Source organism: Schistocerca gregaria, chromosome 4 (genome assembly GCF_023897955.1).
Source record: "Schistocerca gregaria isolate iqSchGreg1 chromosome 4, iqSchGreg1.2, whole genome shotgun sequence".
In the NCBI taxonomy this organism is placed as follows: domain Eukaryota; kingdom Metazoa; phylum Arthropoda; class Insecta; order Orthoptera; family Acrididae; genus Schistocerca; species Schistocerca gregaria.
In genome coordinates this window covers 356887382-356914349 of record NC_064923.1, presented here as the reverse complement: position 1 = coordinate 356914349, position 26968 = coordinate 356887382, and the positions used below count along the sequence as shown (strand labels likewise).

Below are 26968 nucleotides of genomic sequence, written 5' to 3'. Positions count from 1 at the left end.
GGTCCACAACTCAGAGCCCTTGGTACTGTGTTTTTTCTCAAGGAAAACGGCAGTGGGGCACTCCGTACCCCGCACGTTACTCGTATTTCTTTCTGGTAGTTTTGAACGTATGCGCCATTTTCACTTTATCCAAGCAAGGGATTGAACTGTGAAAGTACCTTCCCAAGGCAGTATTGAATACAAGGGTCGAAAATTATGTGACTTTCTTCTATTTATTTGTAGGGGCAAAGATTTTATAAAGTTTGAGGACATACCTGCGTACCTTCAAGAACCCGACGAAACCGAGAGACTTGGAATAAGTCTTTCTGAGTTAACAGAAAGGGAAGGTGATCTGAGTGACGAAGAAGTCCATTTCAGAGAGCGAGACCATGAAACTAACTCCCAACAGGAAGAAGTCCGGAAACTGGAATTTACTTAGGAAATAACAGACTATGAAAATGGAGTAAGAAACCTGCCCCTAAAACGAAACTAGGCCAAAAAAGAAGTATTACAAACGTTTGAGCCGGTCTCACAAGCTCTTCAAACAAATTTCTAATGAAATTGATGAGTTTTTCAAGTTTTTTCGCAACTGTTACAATACATGTGGTAGTATCCCATACTAATAAATATATTAAAACCTTAAAACGAACTAAAAATGTACAAGAGCTTATAAAACTACGAATAGATATGAAATTATGACAATAGTCGGCGTTTTATTTTTGACAGGTGTAAAGGTGAACATCTAAATGTAAACAAGTTTGGGAGTCAGGCGGTACAGGAATGGATATCCTGTGGGCCGCAATGGGCTATAAGAAATCTCTGTTTGTAATGCGTTGTATTCTCTGTCGTACATAAATTAAGTAGTGTATTTCTCCCCTTTGCTGCGTATCTGTATCCTTAATTCCTTCTGTCACGTGCTGACTGGAACTTTTCAAACAAGTATATAACAATATTACTGCAAAACGTAAATATTTAACTGATTCCTAAATAAATTATAAGTTATCATAGAAGGTGGGTACTGAATATCCCACGCGGCTACGCATGCAAAAAAAAAAAAAAAAAAAAAAAATAGAAGATGCGGGCCCACTGGAAGGGTAAGAGAGAGCGAGTCGACGAGTGTGAAGCGACGGCATCGCCACACTTCTCAGACTCGTCATAGTCGTTGATATACCGGGTGATCAAAACATTTGAAAACTGAATAAATCACGGAATAATGTAGATACAGAGGTACAAATTGACACATGTGCTTGGAATGACATGGGGTCTTATTAGAAACAAAAGTTCGAAAAATGTCCGACACTTGGCGCTTCATCTGATTAGAATTGTAATAATTAGCATAACAAAGTAAGACAAATCAAAGATGACGTTCTTGACAGGAAATGCTTAATATGTCCACCATCATTCCTCAACAATAGCTGTAGTCGAGGAATAATGTTGTGAACAGCACTGTGAAGTATGTCCGAAGTTATGATGAGGCACTGGCGTCGGATGTTGTCTTTCAGCATCCCTAGAGATGTCTGTCGATCACGATACACTTGCGACTTCAGGTAACCCCAAAGCCAATAATCGCGCGGACTAATGCCTGGGGACCTGGGAGGCCAAACACGACGATCGTCATGGGCAGTCACTGACGTTTTGCTGTCCAGCGCCATCTGTCGGACATTTTGTGAACTTTTTTTTGTTCTACTAAAACCCCATGTCATTCCAAGCACGTGTCAATTTTTATCTCCCTACCTACATTATTCCGTGATTTATTCAGTTTTCTAATGTATACTGACTTTTTGATCACCCAGTACAGTGGGGAATGAAGGAAGCCCGTTATCACTCAAGTGACAGCGGCACGTTGATTTGTGGGTAGGCAACCTGAACATCAGACTCGTCCTCTCTCCGTTCATGATCTCTAGCGGACACACACGCTTTTTCGAGGAAGCACTGGCGAGCTCAGAGAAGGTGCGGACCAGTCAGGCAGCGCCCGACTGGAGTGCCAGAGGCACGGTGGCCACGGCGGCGGCGCTCCGCCGACCAGCTCCAGAGGACGCAGCGGCGCCAGGTCGGGGAGCTGTGACGTAGCGCGTCGGCGTCGCGTGGCTGGCGCAAGGCGGCGGCGTGCGAAGTGGGGGCGGTGTAAACCAGAGCGACGGCCCAGGGGTGGGGGCGGCGGCTGTGGTGGCGGTAGGGAGGGGAGGGGAGGGAGGCACGTGACGTAGCCCGCCGCCGCTGGAGAGAGAGTACGGCGCGCACACGCGTCGCCGGTTCATTCGCGGGCCAGCAGTCATCAAGAGCAGAGGACACCCAGAAGCTAACGGACACCATGCCGGGACACCAAGTGCCACAGCGCGTCGCGGCCAACTCCACCAAGGCTCCAGAGGTGAGTGGTTCCCAGCACTTCTTCACTAAACTACTACATCTTCACGACTTTTGCCTATTTTTCTTTCCTTCAAAATAGCACCCGCTTATTCCGGACGCGCGCTTTTTTTTACGAAGCACAGCAGTAGCGCAAATAATACGCACATTTGGTACCCTAAATAAGTAGACAGTATGCAGTTGTAACAGCGAACCCGAGGACATTTTCGTAGTGCTGTGCTTCGCAGGTCCTCGACCTCGTTCGGTATCTGGTGCCGTTCGTTGGGCGCTGTCTCGGCTTTTGGCAACTGTTGTCAGCCTCCAGGTACGGCCGTCTGGCACCGCAAGGTAGTTTGTGGGTCGATGCGATGCGGTCACTGACCACGGCAGACTCTCCCTGAGCGGGAAAAGAGAAGCGTTCACTCCACGTTCAGTCGAATATTTTCTACACTATGTAGTGAATAATCTTTTGTATTACAGTGTGAATCTGCCGAGACTGTGCTGGGGTTAGTGCGGTTATCTGCCCGCAAGGATCACGCCATAAAAATAGTGGAAACGTCCACTTGAAGTCTCGTAAAAAGACGTCGAACTGGTGCTAAGGTCGGCAAGTAGCTTTCAAGGAAGACAAAAGTTAAATTTTCCTGTGTAAATATCTGGTAGCCTTTCATTGTGCCAACTGTACTGCACCTCGAAAAACGAGGCAGAACTGCCTAAGGTGAGACAGCGAGCTTATACAAAGAAGAGAACCGCGATTTGTCACAGGCTTGTTTGTTGCGCAGGAGAGTGTGACGGAAATACGGAAATACTAAGAGCTCTCGACTGATAAACATTCGCTGAAAGACATCAACATTTAGCAGAAGTCTACTTCGAACATTCGTAGGAACCGGGATATTCTGCAGATGTTCTCAAATCGCCCCCGGATTGAACTCAACGGTAAAATTAGACAAATAAGACTCCACACTGAGGCATATAAACAGTGCGGCGTAGTCACTATTTCGATGAAGCATGAAAAAATCTTGATATGGGCTCCAACAAATACAGCTGCACACTTAAGAGGTGCTTTTCGGAGTTTAGATGTACAATGTTTTGGACAATCAACTGAGACAATTTTCAAAGCAAATGAAGTTAATAGTGATGTCATTGTACACCTTCCCAAACTTTTTCCGTTAATTTATATATTTGCGTTTGCATGTTTGTCTCTGAAATTTATGTGAAGCTTTATTCTGTGTCGTCGCACATTTTAGTCATTCCTCGAGTTGTCATGGTAATGTGCAGATGATAGGCTTATAATGCTGGAAAAAGTTCATTAATTGTACACCTCCTAAGAAATCCGAAAAGGGATACTACGCCACACTTGAAGATGTAGCGGCGCGGAGTTTTCTACGGAATAGAGGGGTAAAAAAATGGTCTTATGGCACTGCGAATGTGGCTTTCTATCTTAATAATTCTTGTGGAATGGTCTGGCGTCTTGACGTGCCGTGGTGATTACAGTCGGTCAGCTATGCTATCTCAGTGAGACTACAACGACGGAGCGCCATTTATCTGTCAGCAAATTTTGAGTTTCATTGGTCGCCTAATTGCATTTTCTGAACTACTTGTCTACCTGCGTAACACTGTGTGTGTCATGTACCGTTCCTTCACGCACCTGCAGAGCAACTTCGATCGGTTTGCCATCGCTTGCGCCAACATTAAATTGCTTTTTTTGTGTGTATTATTACAACTAAAGACAGACAGGTTTCCACTCTTCTGCCTGCCTTCTCACGAATCGCCCCGTAAATGCTGCTTGAATGGTTGTGGATTCCGATGTCCTGTGACTTGTTATGTAAACGGCGACGTAGTCAAATGAGGGCCATGGACTTTGCGAAATAGTCGCTCGACTCGCAGACTGTTTCCGCATTCATTCCCTCCTCGCTCCATTATTTCGCAAGGTTTTCTAACCATTCAAAGTGCCGTATCTGTCGGAGAATGAGTACTTGTTCGTGACTATTAACACGAAAATGACTGAAAATGAGAAACCACTTCGAGACTACATTAACGTTAATGGATGTAATGTGTGACGTGTTTTATTTTAATTTTTCGGAGATTTTCATTCTAAACGTTACATGAATAGTAGTAGACATCAGTGATACATCTTAAAATACCCGAGTATGGGTAACTATAATAGATGTAATGCTGAAAGTTTGGACAATCACTACGTCTTTGAAGCATATTGGTTCATGTGTCCTGTTGATTTTTTTTAAAAGCATTCAAAAGAAAAAGAAGTTTTAGTCAGTTAATCACGATCCTTATCACTGAAAGACTCAGTAGTTGCCGTCCGAGACGTAATATCATTAAGGTAGTGATGTTTGACAAGTTAGAGAGGCGAGATTAAAATCGTACAGTGATTTATTCCATATTTCACCCAATTGACTAATAAGTAGATTATTTTTACCGATTATGTAAGATGACGCTTCGCCTGTGGAGCAGCAGATGAACGAACGAGAGCTGCTAAATCTGCGATACACCGTTTCCCAACGTGGGCGTTACGTAATAGCCACTCAATGATCATATGTCACAGTTCGGACAATAATTCTTACCAACCGGCGCTCACGTGCAGTTGCAGCCAACCGATCCCCTTGCTTCAGTTTCGATGTCTCATGATGTGAAGAGCACGCAGCTGTAACTCACGATCAAACGTACATTTGACATTGGCGACTAACTCTTCTACTGCAAACTTGCAGATTGGTTAGCCTACATGCGCGGATTTTTTTTCACCCGAGAGAGACTTTCCGCGTAATAACTCTACATTTCCGTGGTGCAACATAGTCACTGCGTGTGAATGTGGATATATACAACTCCCTAAGCGGGTTCGTTGTACAGAAACCAGATGGCAGTTATAAGAGTCAAGGGACATGAAAGGGAAGCAGTAGTTGGGAAGGGAGTGAGACAGGGTTGTAGTCTCTCCCCAATGTTATTCAATCTGTATATTGAGCTAGCAGTAAAGGAAACAAAAGAATAATTTAGAGTAGGTATTAAAATCCATGGAGAAGAAATAAAAACTTTGAAGTTCGCCGATGACGTCGTAATTTTGTCAGAGACAGCAAAGGACTTGGAAGAGCAGTTGAACGGAATGGCTAGTGTCTTGAAAGGAGGATATAAGATGAACATCAACGACAGCAAAACGAGGATAATGGAATGTAATCGAATTAAGTCGGGTGATGCTGAGGGAAATAGATTAGGAAATGAGACACTTAAAGTAGTAAAGGAATTTTGCTATTTGGGGAGCAAAATAACTAATGATCGTCGAAGTAGAGAGGATATCAAATGTAGACTGGCAATAGCAAGGGAAGCTTTTCTGAAGAAGAGAAATTTGGTAACATCGAGTATAGATTTAAGTGTCAGGAAGTCTTTTCTGAAAGTATTTGTATGGAGTGTAGCCATGTATGGAAGTGAAACACGGACGATAAATAGTTTGGACAAGAAGAGAATAGAAGCTTTCGAAATGTGGTGCTACAGAAGAATGCTGAACAATGGGTAGATCACATAACTAATGAGAAAGTATTGAATAGGATTGGGGAGAAGAGAAGTTTGTGGCACAGCTTGACCAGAAGAAGGGATCGGTTGGTAGGACATGTTCTGAGGCATCAAGGGATCGCCAATTTGGTATTGGAGGGCAGCGTGGAGGGTAAAAATCGTATAGCGAGACCAAGAGATGAATACACTAAGCAGATTCAGAAGGATCTGGGTTGCAGTGGGTTCTGGGAGATGAAGAAGCTTGCACAGGATAGAGTAGCATGGAGAGGTGCATCAAACCAGTCTCAGGACTGAAAACCACAACAACAACAACAAGCGGGTTCGCTCGGATTACTCTGAGGGCGCGGGTGGACGGCTCTGTTTACTGTGTGTGTGTGTGTGTGTGTGTGTGTGTGTGTGTGTGTGCGTGTGTGTGTGTGTGTGTGTGTACGCGCGCAGCGCAACGTGCCGATAACCAACTTTTACGATCGATCCGCAGCCACCCATTGACTGGCGTACCTACTCGACCCGTTCAAGCAGCTGCGACTACCGAGCAAAGTTGGCATCGTTCGTTCGTTCGTTTTCCTCGACCAACAAATTAGACACATGTTCCAGAAAGGACTCTAACTTATTATCTAACTACTCCAAAGTTCTAATACACTGGTGCACAAAACTTAACGACAAAAGTAGCCTCCGCGAGATCTACAGCTACATCTACATCTACATTTATACTCCACCCAACGGTGTGTGGCGGAGGGCACTTTACGTGCCACTGTCATTACCTCCCTTTTCTGTTCCAGTCGAGTATGGTTCGCGGGAAGAACGACTGTCTGAAAGCCTCCGTGCGCGCTAGAATCTCTCTAATTTTACATTTGTGATGTATAAGTAGGGGAAAGCAATATATTCGATACCTCATCCAGAAACGCACCCTCTCGAAACCTTGCGAGCAAGCTACACCGCGATGCAGAGCGCCTTTCTTGAAGAGTCTGCCACTTGAGTTTGCTAAACATCTCCGTAACGCTATCACGGTTACCAAAAAACCCTGTGACGAAACGCGCCGCTCTTCTTTGGATCTTTTCTATCTCCTCCGTCAACCCGATCTGGTACGGATCCCACACTGATGAGCAATACTTAAGTATATGTCGAACGAGTGTTTTGTAAGCCACCTCCTTTGTTGATGGACTACATTTTCTAAGGACTCTCCCAATGAATCTGAACCTGGCACCCGCCTTACCAACAATTAATCTTATACGATCATTCCACTTCAAATCGTTCCGCACGCATACTCCCAGATATTTTACAGATGTAAGTGCTAGCAGTGTTTGTTCCGCTATCAGATAATCGTATAATAAAGGATCCTTCTTTCTATGTATTCGCAATACATTACATTTGTCTACGTTAAGCGTCAGTTGCCACTCCCTGCACCAAGTGCCTATCCGCTGCAGATCTTCCTGCATTTCGCTACAATTTTCTAATGCTGCAACTTCTCTGTATACTACAGCATCATCCGCGAAAATATTGTGAAAAGCAGTGGCCCCATAACATTCCCCTGTGGCACGCCAGAGGTTACTTTAACGTCTGTAGACGTCTCTCCATTGCTAAGTAGGTAACACTTGGTCCGTACATAAAAAAAACTGGTATAGTGCAGCACAGAAGCTAACTGAAACAAAAACGCAATGAGAGGAACTGAAATGACACATTCATTCAAAGAAACTAATTCCAATGAAGTCTTTGTAATTCATGTTGGTCTCCTGGACATTACAAAAAGCGGAATGCGGTTCTTAATAATGCGTGTGGTCACCACAGAGTACAAAGATTGCTCTGCAACGTGGCCCCACGAAGCCCACAAGACTGAGAAGGGGTTCTTGTGTAGGGCTTCCCATTCGTCCATCAGAGCGGTTGACAACTAAATGGCTCTAAGCACTATGGGACTTGACATCTGAGGTCATCAGTCCCCTAGACTTAGAACTACGTAACCCTAACTAACCTAAGGACATCACACACTCCCATGCCAGAGGCAGGATTCGAACCTGCGACCGTAGCAGGTTGACTACTGCTGGATGGTCGTTGATACATGTGGAAGTGCTACTATACATCTTCCCAACGCATCCGACACATTCTCGACGGGATTTAAGTCGGTATGACGGACAGACCATTGCATCCGCCCAATATCCTCTCGTTTCTCGAGCTCCTCCATCTGCGCTGTTTGATGCGGTTACGCATGAATTCTAGGCAGAATGCACCCCTGAAAAGGCACATGTGGGAAAGGAGTACCGTGAGACAATTACGTTGACCACGTAGTGTACCGTGTTCCAAAATTTGAAGGTCAGTACACCCATACAACATTATGCCTCTCCTCAGCGTGACACCTGGACAATCAAATCGATTATATTCAACGATGCTCGACTTACCCTCATAGGGCGAAAAGTAGGAACACGTAATGCACCCAGCAACATTGCTGAACATGATCGTTTTGGCTATCAAGGTGTTATGGTATGGGGAGGTATAATGTTGTATGGGCATAATGACCTTCAAAACTGTGAAAAAGGTATAACCACCATCAATGTTATTGTGACACTGTACTCTTTTACGAAGTGCATCTTTTTCAGGGGTGCATTCTGCCCAGACTTCGCTTTCATGGATGACAATGCGCGAGCAGGCCGGGGTGGCCAAGCGGTTCTAGTAGCTACAGTCAGGAACCGCGCGACCACTACGGTCGCAGGTTCGAATCTTGCCTCGGGCATGGATGTGTATGATGTCCTTAGGTTAGTTAGGTTTAAGTAGTTCTAAGTTCTATGGGACTGATGACCTCAGTAGTTACGTCCCATAGTGCTCAGAGCCATTTGAACCATTTGAACCAGACGAGTGTAACCGCTGTGTTTGCGTGGTAGAGTAATGGTGGTGTACGCGTAGTTGGGGAACTTGTTTGCGCAGCAATCGCCGACACAGCACAGCTGAGGCGAAATAAGGGGAACCAGTCCGCATTCGCCGAGGCAGATGGAAAACCGCCTGAAAACCATCCACAGACTGGCTAGCTCACCGGACCTCGACACAAGCCCTCCAGGGAAAATCCGTGCAGCTGACCTGGATCTCCTTCCCAGTCCGGAAAGCCGTGCGTTAGACCGCACGGCTAACTGGGCTGGCAGTTCTTACTGTACATTGTCCAAGTTTCATCGAGCTATGTTTCTTGGCAGTGACACATCATGCGCACTGCATATACGTAATATAAAAGGTAATACGAGGGCTTAATCCGTTTAACTTCTAATTTCCCATCCCGTGATGAAAGGAAGATACTTCTTTGTTATTGATAAGAGTCGTATCGAGTGTGAAGACATTAGAATAGCGTCTTTGTAGAGGAAAACATAATATGGAAACCATGTGTAGAGAATTGCGAGGCTATCATTTCCAGGTTATCATTGAACAGAGAAGACAAACGAAACTATGCAGACATATTTGAATTTTGTGGGGGTAATCTACTTCGTCATATTATTTACTGCTTCGTGTTCCGATCACCTCTAAGAAGTTATTCTGAGCATTTTTGAACACATAACAAGATCTTTATTTTATGAATAAAATAACATATATAAATTTGAAAAAAAAGACTGTTTTACAGCTGTACCGAACGTCCCGAATACATTAGGATCCGTGCTTCTAGATCCATATAAATATTCTTAGTACTAAATAGAGCGTCTTCATTCTAGATAGCACGTCTGCCTGCTTCTATTGCTCGTGCCTGAACAATATAGCCGGCCGCTATGGCCGATCGGTTCTAGGCGTTTCAGTCCGGAACGGCGCTGTTGCTACGGTTGCAGGTTCGAATCCTGCCTCGGGCATGGATGTGTGTGATGTTCTTAGGTTAGATAGGTTTAAGTAGTTCTAAGTCTAGCGAAGTGATGACATCAGATGTTAAGTTCCATAGTATTTGGAGCCAGTTTTTTGAAACAGTATCCGCGGTTCTGGGACCAGTTTATGTCTAATCTCATGGGTCACCATATTTCCGCTGTTTGTATAGCATAGAGTCGCGTATTACTCATGGCTAAATTTGCTACATAAAGCCTCAAGTCGAGGAACACCGATTGTTTACTTTTACAATATAACCCTGTACACTGATGTGTATACATTGTTCCTTACATGCAGAAAGATATTTGACCAGCGTGGCATTCGTTGACATGAATGAGCGACAAACATCCTAGAAACCTTGTCAAGATACATTGGCCGGCCTGTCCTGCGCAGATCTCACTGGAAAAACAAACTCGCGCAAAATTTCGTTGATGATTGATGTTGTCGTACGTGGCACTATGTTGTTACATGATATGCACGCAAATTCACGACTAAATCGCGTTGTGTTATGTACAATCGACAGCGTTCCGGGGCCGGCCGCGGTGGTCTCGCGGTTCTAGGCGCGCAGTCCAGAACCGTGCGACTGCTACGGTCGCAGATTCGAATCCTGCCTTGGGCATGGCTGTTTGTGATGTCCTTAGCTTAGTTAGGTTTAAGTAGTTCTAAGTTCTAGGGGACTGATGACCATAGCAGTTGAGTCCCATAGTGCTCAGAGCCATTTTTTTGAACACCGTTCCATTTGTCTTGAGTTTTTCCGCTGTTATTCTATTACGGGAATAAACTTGTTAATACTATGGGAATAAGCTTGTTAATAGTTTGTAAATGTCAACAACGTTAAAGAAACGCGGTGTCTTAAAAGTCATGTCATCGGAATTCTATTTAGTTTCCTTGTTGCGTCCCCTGTCCAGTAAATGACTCAGCACCATAAAGTGTAATGATAAGTAGTGACAATTAGCACCGACGTTGGCTGTTGTTGTCAGTCTGTACTTTTAATAGTACTTCATTTCATCGCAGAGTGCGCGTCTAGTAAGTTGCCTCTTTCGCTCGTTTCCGCCGGAATCATCGAGAAACTATGCGAGGCGTAAAAGTCTGAATAAAAAAAAAAAAACAATATTGCCTCAAGGGTGGAGTCAGGGCCGTCGTGTAATGTGGCTCGCTCTCGGGTGTCTGTTGCATCATACTCGCGGCTTCGAGTTGCGGAACCTGACACCCTCTGCAGCTTGTCTGCATGTGCTATCGCGTGACACGACTAACGGAGTCTCCTTCTTTACTCCGACACCACCGACTTCTTACTACTCATTGACGAGGTGCCTATCATAAAGACGTCGCAAAGTCGGACCAATTATGGACATGAGCTGTATGTGAAAATCCTGTCCATCAGGATGATTTTCTCGTCTCATTCTTATTCCGCAGGATTTCTTTACTTTCCGAGCATTGACAAAAAGTTAAATTGTTTGACTTATACGAAGGTGGTTTGGTAAGACTGGTAAAAAAGCAGTAAAAATGTTTGTTTCGTAAACAACGCACCTTAGTAAAAATGTTTGTTTCGTAAACAAGGCACCTTACTTCTCAACATAGCCTCCTTTCAGGGATTTACACTTGGTTCTGCTATCCTCCAAATTTTTCAGCCCACTGAAGAAATAGGTTCTAACAAACTCTGCAAAATACTCGTTGACTGCAACTATCACTTGCTCATTTGATGACACTTTCTTCCCAACAAGCCAAAGTTTTGGGTTAGGGGACAGGCTCTGAGCACTATGGGACTTAACATCTGAGGTCATCAGTCCCCTGGAACTTAGAAGACTGCCACGCAATAAGAACAAAGTTAACCACGGCACATACCAAAACTTTACCAGGTTTAAAAGAGCAATACAAATAGAGGTACTTCGACACATCGTAGGAAGTCTACCATGTCACAAGAACAAGGATGAGCACAGGACATACCGAGACTATACAGAAAGGAACTTATATATCTATTGTTCGACTGACTCTTGAGTATTATTTATCAATCTGGAACCCTTAATATGTAGGACTAATAGAGGAGATAAAGGAGATTCAACGAAGAGCGGCACGTTTCGTTACGAGGTCGTCTTTAATCGGCGCAGAGAGCGTTACAGAGACGCTCAACAAATTGCAATGGCAGACGCTATAAGAGAGGTGTTGTGGATTATGGAGAACTTAACTAACGATATTTCGACAGAGTACTTTCCGGGAAGAGTGGGACAGCTTATTACTTCCTTCCACGAGCATCTCGCGAATAACCAGGACGAGGAAATTCGAGAAATTAAGAGCTAATACAGAGGCTTACAAACAATCGTCCTTCCCACGCACCATTCGCAAGTGGAACTCTGAAACGGGTGGGGAGCTCAGTTAGTGGTACCAGAAGTACCCTCCTCCATACACCGTCAGGTGGTTTGCGGAGAACTGATGTAGATGTAGATGCGCAATTATATTAATTTTTTTTAATTTTATTTATTTACTCTTTTTTTTCTGCCACCGTAGTCTGATGATGTCTAATCCCGAAACGTGTTGCTAATTAAATAAATCGATCAACAAACGTTGTGACTGGTAGCGACATCAGTACAAACTTTTCATATTTACACAATATTATTGCACTTTTTTATGAAGAAGACAATCAAAATATTATTGTACAGTAATATCGACCGTCTGGGAGCCGCATAAGACAGTGTAGACAGCCGCAGTGCGGCGGAGTTAATAGAAGTCGTGCCCATTCAGGAATTCCTTGCCGGTAAATTGACTATCGGAAATCCCCTCCCACCACCCCCCCTCCACTATCCCTACACACACGCCAGTGGCGCTGGCGCCATTTATGGGCGGAAGGACAGGTCGCGTCTTGTCTGCGGCCGCCCGACCCGGCCCGCGTTCTTCCGGCTGGCTGCTATTGTGCGGTCGGCCGCCCTTTTTCCGCGCCGCCGCTACCTGCACCTGCATTCTGCAGTGAAAGCGGCCAGGCTGGGCTGGGCCGGCCATTGTCCGCCCGCGAGCCGCGCCCTGTCTGCTGACGCTGCTGTTCCTGGCGCCAAAATGCACACGTCGCAGGTGCCGCGCCAATACATTGCATCGTCGATCACTGAAAGAATGTAAATATGTACTCAACAAGAGACCGCACGGTGTCTGCTGATGGGTACATATTGTACTGTTGTCACCTTAACCCCTCTCTAATCCATTCGGGGATGCTGTTAACATACGTACCTCAGTGATCCTAGGCTTTAAATGTAAAGAAATTTTCAGATTTTCAGCCGAATTTCTGCTACTAATCACTTCGTCGTGGCTAGATTCTAACTCTACTGTTTCAGACTTGCGCTCATCGTCAGGTACATTTACTTTGAACAATCATGATTTTAAAACAATAAAACACTCACAGCTAAAAAGAAAGACATATGTTCGCCTGATAGCCAAATACTTCGTACTGCCGTCAAATTATAGAATTTGCCGTAAGAGAACAAAAATAAATATGTTCACTTTCGTTGTTAAGCCAGTTTGCGAGATATTTGTTTCAGTTGAGTATAGAGCGTGACAAGCTTAATTTTTTGCTTGGTACCATAGGCACTGAAATATTTATATTTTATGATTAAAAGTCCGCAGACTGACTGTTTTTCGCTTTATACACCGTGTCCAATTCTGACAGAGACAGCAAAGGACCTGGAACAGTAGCTGAATGGAATGGACAGTGTCTTGAAAGGAGGATATAAGATGAACATCAACAAAAGCAAAACGAGGATAATAGAATGTAGTCGAATTAAGTCGGGCGACGCTGAGGGAATTAGATTAGGAAATGAGACACTTAAAGTAGTAAAGGAGTTTTGCTATTTGGGGAGCAAAATAACTGATGATGGTCGAAGTAGAGAAGATATAAAATGTAGACTGGCAATGGCGAGGAAAGCGTTTCTGAAGATGACAAATTTGTTAACATCTAGTATAGATTCCAGTGTTAGGAAGTCGTTTCTGAAAGTATTTGTATGGAAGTGAAACATGGACGATAAATAGTTTGGACAAGAAGAGAACAGAAGCTTTCGAAATGTGGTGCTACAGAAGAATGCTGAAGATTACATGCGTAGCCACATAACTAATGAAGAGGTATTGAACAGAATTGGGGAGAAGAGGAATTTGTGGCACAACTTGTCTAGAAGAAGGGATCGGTTGGTAGGAAATGTTCTGAGGCATCAAGGGATCATCAATTTAGTGTTGGAGGGCAGCGCGGAGGATAAAAATCGTAGAGGGAGACCAAGAGATGAATACACTAAACAGATTCAGAAGGATTTAGGTTGCAGTAGGTACTGGGAAATGAAGAAGCTTGCACAGGATAGAGTAGCATGGAGAGCTACATCAAACCAGTCTCTGGACTGAAGACCACAACAACAACAACAATGTGTCCCAGAAGGAGTAGTCAGTATGCAGGAATATGACAGGAACGATCATTCGAAACAAAAAGCCTAATAAACATTGGTTCTAAAATACACAGGAATATGACAGGAACCATCATTCGAAACAAAAAGACTAATAAACATTGGTTCTAAAATACACATCTTAACAGCTGTCAGCCCTTCTTCGCTTTCGATAGTGTGAAACAAGTCCCTTTGTACAGCAAGCTCCTTGCTTTCCACATTTTAAAAAGGTGGTAGTATTCACCAAAACAAGAAAAAAGTCCAGTAAACATGGTCCCTTAAAGTGCATACCTTAAGAGTAATGAGCATATTTTCAACTTCACTACTGTTTAATACACCTCTTCTACTGAGCAAGTGTTCGTAGCTCCTAAGGTATGCGTTTTAAGCTCATGTTTACATGATAGTTTTCATTGTTTTGGCCCATAGTACATCCTCCCAAAATATGGAAAGCAAAAAACTTGTAGTAGAAGAGAATTGTTTCATAGTATCAAAGATAAAGACGTGCTCAAGCTCTTACTATGTCCATTCTAGAGGCCATATTTACCAGGCTTCTTTGTTTCGAATGATCGTTCCTGTCATATCCCTGAATATTGACCGCCGTATATTCTGGGACACACTGCATTGCTGTTACGTATTCCGGAGCAAGAGCTTTCACTCCGGAAATAGAACTGAAATACAGTCAGTCGACGGACATTTATCCATAAAATATGTACCCTTAACTGCCTCTGTGCGCCATTTGAAAACATTACGGATTCATTAATATTTGTGTCTCCTGGTCGGGTGATTAAGACAAAAGTTTGAGTTAGTAGTTACGCTGGAATTACCACTTCGAAATACGCATCGGAAGCAAAAAGTGAAAGCGGTCAACGGACATTTATTCATAAACAATGTGTATCAGTCAGTTTGTTCCCATCTCACCATGGCTGTTGTACGCTACGAAAAGGCCCAGTGTCCCCAGTTAAAGACGGATTAACAACTTTTATCGGGAACCAGCACAAAGAATTGTACGGCTTAATTTTAGCCCTGAAAGTCTCATGGAACACTATTCTCGAACGTCCTTTTTATTGCCTAAAATCCCACGTTCCTGAATTTGTGAGAAAAGTATCGCTTCTAAAGAAATTTTCTATAATTTTCAGCTTCCTTGTTCCTATTTACCTAATCAAACGTCGTGTTCCTCTGGTTCAAGTAGTGTTTCTAGATTCGTTTTCCTTTCCGTTCAGATCGTTGTGGGCATATCCATATTCCAACTGCCTTCACTCGGGTCTTCTCTTGTTTCTAAAGCGTCCAGCTTTCATACCGACAGAGATGGGTTTGCACATGAACAATTTGGAGAAGAATTTCTCCATTCCTACATAGATGTGTCTACTTATAAGAATAATTTTCATAAAGAAAAGCCTTTGATTTTGCTAGAGCAATCATTATCTCTGCTGATATCGAACATCTAGTATCTTCTCGTAATTATGCTGCCGAGATGGCACAACTGCTAAACCTGAGACTGATTTTAGTGACACCAGTCCTTATGTCCATGTAGGTCTTTTTAACTATTTCCCTATTCCCATTAATGCCACTTTTCATCTTATTTATTTTTAGATTACTGTTTACTAATACAATATTTTTTTGATATGTCTTTCTGAATCTGAAAAATTCATTGCGGTAATCCCAATGCGGTATGTATCTTTTCATTACTGAATTTAATTCGTTTTCTGTATGTCCAGCTTTTCAGAGGTGTTTCGGAACCTTGGCTGTTTAGTACAGAACGTCAAATCAAATACCTTTCAGGTGCCTAAATTTCCGAACTGTTATTTCATTGGGGCATGGAGAGCTGCATCAAACCAGTCTCCGGACTGAAGACCACAACAACAACAGCAACATTTTATTGGACTACCAGTTTCGGTGATGTATTCCGCCATCTTCAGGTCTCCTGGCTGACGTGTAGGAAGATTCCAACCTGGTTTCCGATCAAAATAGGGGCCAGCATTCAAAGGCTGATGTCTGTAGATTTTTGAGACAGCGATCACTTCAAACATTAGCTGCCGGTTCTTCATTTGGAGGAATCACAAGACGTGGTATTTCTCGAATAGGGCGCGATGGAAAGGGCCTTCTGCGGTCCACCAAGCCAATTAAAATGAGTGACATCAGACAGATTCTGAATGAAATCTTCCATATCCTATGGGCAAAACGCAACGCTCTTCCGTGTCTACAGGAATGTGTCGTTGTTGGAAGATCGCAAGGAAATGCAGAAAGACTAGGGCACAATTTCCACTAGGTATAATGAATGGCAGCTCTGTTCTAATGTGGGTAAATGAAAGATAATTCCTACGACAAGGAGAGAGAAACCGGTGTTATCCTATTACAGGGCTAGTGGCGAACATATTGAGCACGTCGCATCGTACAATTATTTAGAGATAATAGCAAGAAGCAACATGAAATGGGACGATACCGTAAAATCAGTTTCAGGGAATTTCGTTGGAAGACTCAGGTTTGTTGGAGGATACTGTAAAAACGCAATTTATCTGTAAAGTAAATCGCATAAGAGGCGTTAATGCGACTGTTTCTAGAGCAATGTTGTAGCATCTACAGTCCTTATTAAGTGGGCACGAGAACAGACATCGTACTAACGGGGATCCTAAGAAGAAGGACGACGTAGTTCTCGCGAAACCTGTATTGCAAAGAGCCTTTGTGAATATTGGGCTGTCACCATGGAACATGTCGTGAAAGGAACACGGGAATAAGGTAACAGAAATTAGGGCGTATACGGTAGCCATTTTACTCTCGCTCAATACGCGCACAGAATAGGGCAGAAAAAGGATACTCTGGTACGAAGTACTTGTCAGCGAGCACTGTTCAGTACCTTGCTGTCGATGCAATTGGATGTAGATGAACACGCCCAGCCAAAACTTTCAGTGTCTGTGGCCTCTGCACGAAATACCGTTACGGCAGGGTCAGCAGTGCGACACAGGTAGCAAGAAGCCGGTGTGGGAGGCCTAGTCTAACGGGAGCCGCAAGGGCGACCTTCTGCCACGGCTGCACAAGGACAGAGCACTGTGGCACCTCACAGTCCACAGTGCAGTTTTTGCCGCTGGCGCTACAAGCGAGATCCTGTACCGCCGGAGGGGCCGCACTGCACTGGCCGTAGCTGCGTCCACGACGCCGCTCACTTACTTATGAGTTACGGGGACGGCAGTGGAGATTATTAACGTGTCGCCAACGTGATCATAGAGCATTTGCTCATCTGAACAAAGATGCAGGAATAGTGGCCTGGAAATGATTAATGGGAACCACCGAAGACCTAAAAATGCCAGCCGGAGATTCAAACTCCGCTCCCTTCATATTCAATGCCACCTTCCAAATCCACGTGCCACTGAAATTATTGCATGAAGGTTTCTACACAGACAGTAGATTCCTGCAACAAATCATTGTGGTGTTACACCTCCACTGCGCAATCAAGATTTTCAAGGCAACAGAAAACTAACATGAAGCAGTGAACTTGGGAGGAAAGAGTGGACTAGTGTTCAGTATCAAGATCACGTGACATTAAGCACCAGTTAAAGTAAAAGGTGCAAAAAAGTAACAAATGAAGGATGAACGGGGCAGAGAAACGTTAACAATGAGCAGCAACACTAGGGTTTGACAGAGTGTTGCCTAGTGTGGATGACGTAGCATCTCGCTGTGCTGTGCCGACGGCGGATGGCAGTTGTCCACGAGGTCTCCAGTGATGGACACTGCATTGCGGATGAATCATGTTGATTGCACCGGGACACCAACGAAAGGGAGGCCGTGTGACAGGCTGTGTGCCCCTGCTAGGTCCTGTTTAAAAATATGGTACATGAAGGAAGCAACAGACTGGCAGGGTAGACACGATTTTCTATTGGACCTCAAACGGCCCTTCCTACAGAACGGTGCACCTCTAACCAGAGAGTTCTGATGGAACTATATAGATCTGTTGGGGAGTCGTTACCTTGCTGATCCCAACCAACAGCTACCTTCCAGAAACGTATGCCTACTCTCCTTGCGTCCTTCTTCAAACCAAGGACCTTCTCTGACGATCAACGACATTTGGTGACCACCAATAACTACTGTTTGGAAGGCGTTGCCTTAAAATCAGCGAGGCCCAAAATTACTCCTGTACGGAGGGAATACTGTTCAGCACTTTCCGTCTCGCTCTAGTCTCGGGGACACACAGAAAACCGAGAAACAAGGCTCTTATTTTAATTTATGGCTTCACTCCCTTGCAAAATAAATGTAGTATCACTTAATCATTACTATATCTTCAATAGCGTTGATGTAGACGCCAAACATCCTCTCAATCCCATAAAGTGGAGGGTTCGCTCGTCTGTTATGCTGAGATCGAGTATTTTTGGATCGTGTTTTATTCGGCCAGTAAGCTGGTCCAGCATTCTTGTTGCACTATATGGGCCGTAGTGGTCGTACAGCAAGATCACGCGGAAAATTGTACAGTTTTCACGAAGGCTCTCGAAACGCCTACACTATAGAGCTTTGGAGCCAGTTCTTTCACTGTAGATATGCTAAGTCCCTTTCACTCCCTTGACTCGGAAACCAATGGTCATCCACTTTTTTATTTACACGACGTTACCTCTTCTGACCTGTACCTAGAGATATACTCGCAAGAGACTTCTTTTTTAACAAATCATTTGCAGCTGCCAGTCACGTGGATACAAAAAAAAAAAAAAATACCACAGACATACCAGACCTTGACATACCGTGTTCGGTACTTGCTAGCAGTGAAGACAAAATTTTAAAAAATTAAGTATATGAGCACAAACTTACGTCATACAGGTGGTGTCATTACCGGTTCGGGTTTGAATTATTAGCAACTCGTCGTCAGATGCTCTGTTTAAAAAGAAAGAAAAAGGAGAGTTAGCAAAACGATATTAAACCATATTACGTGCCCATAATTGTGCAATAATTTGGTTTGATACGTGATCTAGTTTTCTAGTATGTTAACATCTTCCATTTTCTTTCTTTTTAAGCAGATCATGTGACGATGGCTTGGTAATACGTCGAAAACGGTAACAGTAAAGATAGCATTTGAGTGACATACGTGACAAACTGAAACACATGAGAAAAAAATTAAATGTATAAGAATCGAAACGCAGCAGCAAGTCCTGTCACTGTTTTAAATACGAACATTTTGGGTTAGGCTTTACGTGAATGTTTTTGACGTTAAATGAAACAACAAATTTGCTGTTACGAATCGCTGTTTATTTATGTACACGATGCGTTTCAAAAGTTTAAGCCTCCCTCATCCGGTGGATTTACATTTGTTAGTATGAAATGTGTATGTGTTGTGTTACGATATTTTGGAAGACCTTACGGCTCTGCCTATAGATACGTTTGGTTTTTTGTCAAAATAATCCAAAACCATGTTCTAAAATAGTGGTTTGTTTATTCACTAGAAAGTGTCATAAGTTCTTCAAAAAAAAAAAAAAAAAAAAAAAAAAAAAAAAAACGTAACACACACATGTCAAACTAACAAATGTAAATCCACCTCATGATAGTGGTTTGAACCTTTGAAACGCGTCGATGAGATAAATAAACAGTAACTGGTAACAGTAAACTTGCTGTTTCATTAAGTCCCGTTAGAGATTAGTGACATTTGTCAAGAGTTACGTTCTGTGAAGGTAGCCTCTAATATTGCGACTCAGTAGCGCAACGGACGCGGATGGGTGAATGTGAGGAGGCTACCTGCGTTGTAGACAGTCCGCTTCACCGTGAGCGAAACGAACACACAGTGGAGCGTGCCGCGCCGGAAGCAGCGACCGCGGGAGGGCTGTACAGTACGGCGCCGACCTGCCCGTTCCGCTGCTAGCTGCCTGCTGGCTGCCGACGTTCCAGAGGAGGCGCCTCCGTCTCCTGCAGCCGCACAGTTCGCGAAAGCTAATTCCGTCACGCCGCTTTGAAAATAACTCGGCTGCCGGCCTTTTCGGCGCCGGCGCCGGGGCCGCCGTCGTCACCGGAGGCTCGTTCCGCAAGTTCGCGGAGCTGCTATGTCCGCTAGCCGCTAACAGCAGTAACAACAGTGCAACCGTGTCTGCTAGAGGCCTGGCTCTTCTGGAGCCGCGACTGCGTTTGACGCCATGTTGTTACCCATTGGGAAGGAGCGAAGCGGCACATAAGTTGACTGGTTGAATTCTCAACCTCTTCTGAGATAACAAGTGGGTGGTTACTGGAAGCTGATTTATAACTGCGGTTGCCTACCTTCCACGGTTTCCTCGATGATGTATTGTTGTGAATTCGATGTAAGGACGCTGTTCGATGGGTAACACAAACGAGATTCGTCGATGATCAAACGCTGCTCGACTACGGTGCATTTTCAATGGTTCAAATGGCTCTGAGCACTACGGGACTTAACTACTGAGGTCATCAGTCCCCTAGAACTTAGACCTACTTAAACCTAACTAACATAAGGACATAACACACATCCATGCCCGAGGCAGGATTCGAACCTGCGGCCGTAGCGGTCGCACGGTTCCACACTGTAGCGCCTAGAACCGCTCGGCCACTTCGCCCGGCGGTGCATTTTAATCCACTGACAAGATACACCTTCTACTTTTGTCTACCTTATTTTCCGTGGAACGGTGCGTTCTCAAATCTGATTATTTCCTCTTGTTTCGAAAACGGAAGGAGGTAGATTGCGGTTTAGCAGCTCATCGATGACGACATAGTTAGAGACGGAGCACAAGGTCGGAAACGGGATGAGAACCGGCCGTGCCCTCTCAGAGGAACCACACCGGCATTTGCATGTAGGGAACTATGAAAAGGAAAATTGGAGGGCCGGGAGGGGTTTGAACAGCCATCCACCCGAATACAGCCCTTTTTTGAGATAGTGCACCGGACTAACCTTTTAACTTCTGGTTACTCCTTACTGTCAATGAAAATTCTGTAGTACCAAACTGGAGAAACTCACACGGGATATGTAGCTCATTGGTAAACAAGCTATAGATCGGCAAACTTCCGATGAGTAATTTGTTCTGGCACAGTAAAATGCCTCACAAAAACTTTCAATTGCCTTTTATATTTGTGCTTTTAGTTCCTTTAGGGCCGGCCGGAGTGGCCTAGCGCTTCTAGGCGCTTCAGTCTGGAACCGCGCGACCGCTACGGTCGCAGGTTCGAATCCTGCCTCGGGAATGGATGTTTGTGATGTCCTTAAGTTAGCTAGGCTTAAGTAGTTCTAACTTCTAGGGGACTGATGACCTCAGAAGCTAAGTCCCATAGTGCTCAGAGCCATTTTTGTTTCTGTAGGTCTTGAAAATAGTTTTCCACACCTAAATTCGATATAGGCTATCACTGCCACTGTAAGTAGTTGACATAATATTCGTACACAATCTACGTATCTTACAGCGAAATCACAGAACTAAGCCGATTGTCATGGAAACAGCTTTTTAAACTAATTTCCTACTATTTCAAAAGTAACCGTTGCATGTGTACACTTTTCTAGGCAATAAGTAACTAATCGCTGAATACAGAAGAGTAGGTGTTGAAACCTGACAGAAAAAAAAAAACACAGAAGGGAATAATTGTGTCATAGTGTGTCTTTCCTCTTGTAGAATTAAAAAATAGAAAAAATCTATAATTTAAAAATGAAAGTGAAGCATAAAACAGAATGGAACTGAGGATCATTTAATGATAGCGTTTGGCGTGAGTCAAAAATCGGACAAAATTTGTCCATGAAATACATTGTATGTCGTAGATTCTTACTTTAGCAAACTATGTGCCTCCGTTCTCTCTTTACATTAGTTTTTGAAGTGCGATACAGTCTAAAATTTCATCACAAGCTTCTAACAGAAGTTTTGAGCCATGTGAGGAAACCCTAAAAAAGAAAACCTCATACATAGATTCTGATCTGACAGAATGGTTTCCAATATGACACAGAGCTGATTTAAGCGAGCTGGACGTGTACTGAGGTTGCCATGAGATTGGCACCAGTCAGAGGTTATGTAGCCGACTGTACGAGACGAGTGAGGCCTCAAATGAAATGAAAATATAAAATCGGTGGAGATACTGCTGAGCTGTATATCTGCCCAAACAGCCGTGCGCGTTAACGCGTCGATTCCAGGATTCGCGGTGGAGAGCCTGTCGCAGATCAAATTGCCCTCGCGGATTAACAGCGAGGGCTGGTGATCCTGCCAACTTGCATGTGTTTTTTAGGCAATTTCCCACATCCATCCAGGTAAACGCCGGGCTGCTACCTACGCCCTCTCCAGATACGTGCTACACAAACATTTCGAAAAACTTTCTCACGCTTGAACACGATATTTATTCCAGTCGCATACAGAGGTGGTACACAGATTCCGACCCCAGGGAAATCGATTGTCATTAACATTGTTACAACCAATATAATTATGCCGACACCGTAGAGAAACGAGAAAAGGCAACGAAGGAAGGCGAAAACTGACTAGGCACGAACAGCCATTGACAGGGAAACATGGCAGGGGATCTGGAGCAAGCATGTAGTTCACTCGGGCCGAAGTGGTGACTAAGCAGCAGAGTTGCTTTTAAGTCAGGACAGCTGAAAGTCACTGCCAGAACCGACGTACCAGGGAAGATTTTCGTTTTCAGAACAAAGCAGATCGTCAGTGTACAGTATTGTAGTGCACCAAACCGCAAGTATCACGGAAACATTGCGATTTCCGAAACCTAGATATTGTGCGTCGTAGGCGGGAATGCCTCAACGTGCCCTCATCTGTCTAGGAGGCGACAGGTGCTGACGAAACCGAACGTGAGGTTCACTGCATATAGCAGAGTGCAGGAAGGCGGTTTCGAAAGCGCCCTTGCCAGCAAACCGGTTCCATCAGCAGCGGCAGGCGTTGCCGCAGGTCGAGGAGAAAGGACCGCACCGCCTGCGGTCGTGACCGCCCGCCACACTCCTTCCGGGGGTTGTCGTTCTCCTCCTCCTGTAATGGTAGGTCAGGACCGTCTCCCAGACTAGCTATTCTTAGCCGCACAGCCAGGTGGTCTCCATAGCCCCAACTGTGAAAACGTCCGTAACTGTGGACGACGTGCTCTTCCGGAGAGTGCAGCTGACGAACATTACATGGTAGGCACAGAAGCAGTAACATTAGTGACAGTGGAAAAGCAGTATTAGAGATCGGAGTAGTGATACTAATGCAGTAATGTGGCCCTCGAAACACTTGTTCCCTGCTTGAACTGTTCGCGTTTTTTGCTTTACAATGACTTATTGGTACTCCCTCTCTGACGAAGGTATTGATGTGATTTTCAGTCCGAAGACTGGTTTGATGCAGCTCTCCCCTCCTGTCTGTCTTGTGCATAGCCCGCCCTGCTTAGTGTACTCAACCACTGTACTCCCTCTACAATTTTCGCCTGCCCCCCTTCCCTCCCTCCCTCCCCCCCCCACTTCACTCTAAGATCAAACTGACCATTCTGCAATACCTCAAGATGTGTCCTATCAACCGGTCCGTTCCTTTAGTCAGGCTGTGCCATAAATTTCTTTTCTCCTCAGTTCGACTTAGTACTCTTTCATTAGTTATCCGACACATCCAGCTAATCTTCAGCATTCTCATGTAGCACCACATTTCAAAAGATTTTTTTCTGAACTCGCCTGAGCAGTTTGCCACCCACGTTTCACTTCCGTACAAGGCTGCAAGTTCTGCAGCGTCCTTGAAGAAACCCATCCCAATATAGTTACTGTATTTTGTAATAACGTTCTCAGTACCGTGATCCAGCAATCTGGGTGACTGACGTAAGCGGTAGGTGGGCATACAAGACATTAAAAGCAAAAAAGGCCGCTTTGAAACGCACAGTTTTTACCTCATTTTGGAGATGGAATGCATTTCGTTTCTTCAGAGGTGACTTACCCAGCAAGTTATAAACGGGACTACCAGCTACGGTACCACTTGGCACTTTTCACCTTAACAATTTACATTCAGAGCTGAAAGACACAATAGCCTTCATTTTTTCACTGTTTTCCTACCTTTCGGTGTACACTTGATAATAGTGTAGTGCTACATGTACAGCGCCGAATTTTTTTCGCTAACTCTGCTTAAGAAAATTATCTCGTATGTGGGAAGAAGAGGATTTTTCTAAACCACTTCTTGCGTATGTTAGGATGGAATCAAGCCCACTGTCACCTCCTTTCTAACCGCTAATCCTGGTTCAGTCGAGCATGAGCTTAGTCTATAACGGCCACTCTATAGACGGCGCCTCAATACCTCATGTCTCCTAAAAAAGTTTCACGTTAATAGTTTTCAACGTGTAGGCATAGGTAGTATAAGCGCATGAAACCTGCGAGTGCGTGGATTGTTTGTTGCTGTTGGAGAACAGAGTGCAAACCACACCTGTTTCCAGAATTCTGGTACGCATAAACCCAGCTTGTTTATTGTACTATCAATACACGGCCTATGGGAGGAATTGCTGACTCTCAGTTCCAGTTTGGTTGACATAAACTTCCGATTACGTAGGTCGCAATCATCTCCATAAGCACGCACGACCTTAATAGATTACGGTGCCACGGCCATTCCTAAAGCTATTTAGATTGCGATTACAGTTTGCACTGAATCAGACTACTGTAGACTTCGGCTTGACTCGAGGGCAGGAAGTGTATTGTTCGTCATCCCTCCAATGCTCCCATGCACCTGGTATTACGTCCACTGTTTCCTGAGATTCGACGACGAGAGAGACGATGGTGTCGCAACAGAAAGTTGCTGCTGTATGCACTCCAGCCGGAAGTCGTAAAGGCACGAACAGATCACGTGTCGTACGTCCGAAGGGAAATAAACGCGTGTATCAGTGGCAGGATGCCAGTTGCATAAGAAACGCCCGACGTTTACGATGCAAACTGTGAAAGTGAATTGAGCCCATTTCTTGACATTTATTTCCTGGAAACGATCGAGTTGCATCAGAAAATGCTATTTCTGTGCCTTTTTCTAACGAAGGAGCAATTTGAGAGTCTACTTTCCCTCTTCTTACAAACATACAACTGTCTTAATACGACTCCTGTCGGTCTACGTAGTAATATACACTCTCTGTAGCACTAAAAGGTGCACGAAAGAGGATACTTTTTGTAAAGTGCAACATCGTTTCACATAACTTATTTACGGAGGTTCAAAAAATGGTTCAAATGGCACTGAGCACTGTGGGACTTAACATCTATGGTCATCAGTCTCCTAGAACTTAGAACTAACTAAACATAACTAACCTAAGGACATCACACACATCCATGCCCGAGGCAGGATTTGAACCTGCGACCGTAGCGGTAGCGCTGTTCCAGACTGTAGCACCTAGAACCGCTCGGCCACAACGGCCTCTTTACGGAGGAAATTTATGGAGAATTACTGCTTATCTGGCGCTGTGCGTGTTATTATTAGTCCGATTTTATCACCACTGTCTCTACTGGAACAATGTTGGAAGTCTAGAAGATATTTGCTGAGTCCGCCCCAAAATCTGAATTGGATTCTCGTGAAATATTGGGTATTCTTAAGAGTATCTGCCAGTTAAGATTATTCAGTATTTCCATTACTGTCCTTCGACGAGTATACAGTGACGTAAATTACTGTGAGACAAGACGGTGAATGCCTTTATGGAAATATGGTTGAGGCTGACGATGGAACCATGATTTTACCCGGGCGTACATCTCTTCGTTTGCATCAAATCGACGACCACGAATGTCCTCCCCGCAGGGCTCCAAACGTATGGAAAACGTATGGAGACAAATCTGGACTGTACGGAGAACGTGTAAGGACTTCCCATCGAAATTTCTGCAGCTTAACTAAACAACTCACCAGTAAAATGAGCACTCACACGTTGCCAAATTTGTTTCGCTTATGCCGCGGAAATTTCGATGGGAAGCCCTTACACGCCTTCATACAGTCCCAATCTCTCCCCATACGTTTCCCATATGTTTGGAGCACTGGGTCGGACGTTGCACGCTTCAGTACAATAATTGTTCCGCAGGCAACGGTAAATATTTTTTCGTGAAGACACTGACCGTCTCGTCTCACATTGGAATAAAAATATTAACACTCATACGATTATTTTTGAGACAGTAAACGGTTTACTTATTTTTTTCATTTGTCTCGCTCTCATTTGAGTTTCCCTTCCTGCATCTGAGCATGCAGTACAGCTGACAGCTAGTCCCGCCGGTCCTGTCACGTCCTCAAGGCTGCGGCAAGTTGGGACAAGCTCGCACGAGACTCCGCCGGCATTCCATCTGCCGCAGGGTGTGGTCTTTGCCGACACGCACGCGTGCCTTTGCGTGGGCGTGCCAACACGCAGACGTCGCGCGTCTGTGGCCCCGCTCACGACCAGGAAACGAAATCTCTCAATGCCTTACTGTGCGAGTCTTTACGCACCGTAGTTTCCACAGTGTTTCGAGTCTCTACATCGACATCTACATCTACATTTATACTCCGCTAGTCACCTGACGGTGTGTGGCGGAAGGGTGGTATCATCACCTAGGGCCTCTCACGTCAGGTGCACAGCCTAAGCGTAGCACATTCTCCACTTTGTGACGAACACACGAATCACACTTTTTTTCCGGATTCATCAACCGGTGGGGCCTCACTTCAAAGTTGCTGAGAAATTTTATGGGTCTTGCTGTGTACATTGTTCCGCGTAGTCAGAACGTACACAACTTTCCCACTAGAGCGCGCCCCGCTAAGTACAACAGCGCAGGCGCAGCGCTCGTCCGTCTCGGCACTACGAGATGGCGCTGCCATAGAGACGGACCAAATTCTGCTTCCGCCGATCCGCGTATTAATATGTAACGCAGCCAGTGAGATTGTTGCCAATGTAGAACCTTTTCTCCTCGCGCATCACACTCGCGCAGTGATACATGAACGCGCGAGGTATTATAACGAGTGTACAGACCTCCAATTAGTCAGTCTGCATTTGTCTGTACCAGTCTGCATTAGTCTGGTACCAGTTCTACA

The 26968-nt window shown here is 44.5% G+C and overlaps 1 protein-coding gene across 1 annotated transcript in view; it reads left to right on the top strand.

The window, feature by feature from the left end:
• Window positions 1-2221: 2221 nt before the first annotated feature.
• The window catches only part of LOC126268101 (proton-coupled amino acid transporter-like protein pathetic), a 110710-nt gene continuing 85963 nt past the window's right edge, over window positions 2222-26968 (top strand). Inside the window, exon 1 of the mRNA XM_049973613.1 lies at window positions 2222-2347. Coding sequence (XP_049829570.1) covers window positions 2291-2347 — 57 coding nt within the window. The 5' untranslated portion in view covers window positions 2222-2290. The remainder of the gene's footprint in view (window positions 2348-26968) is intronic.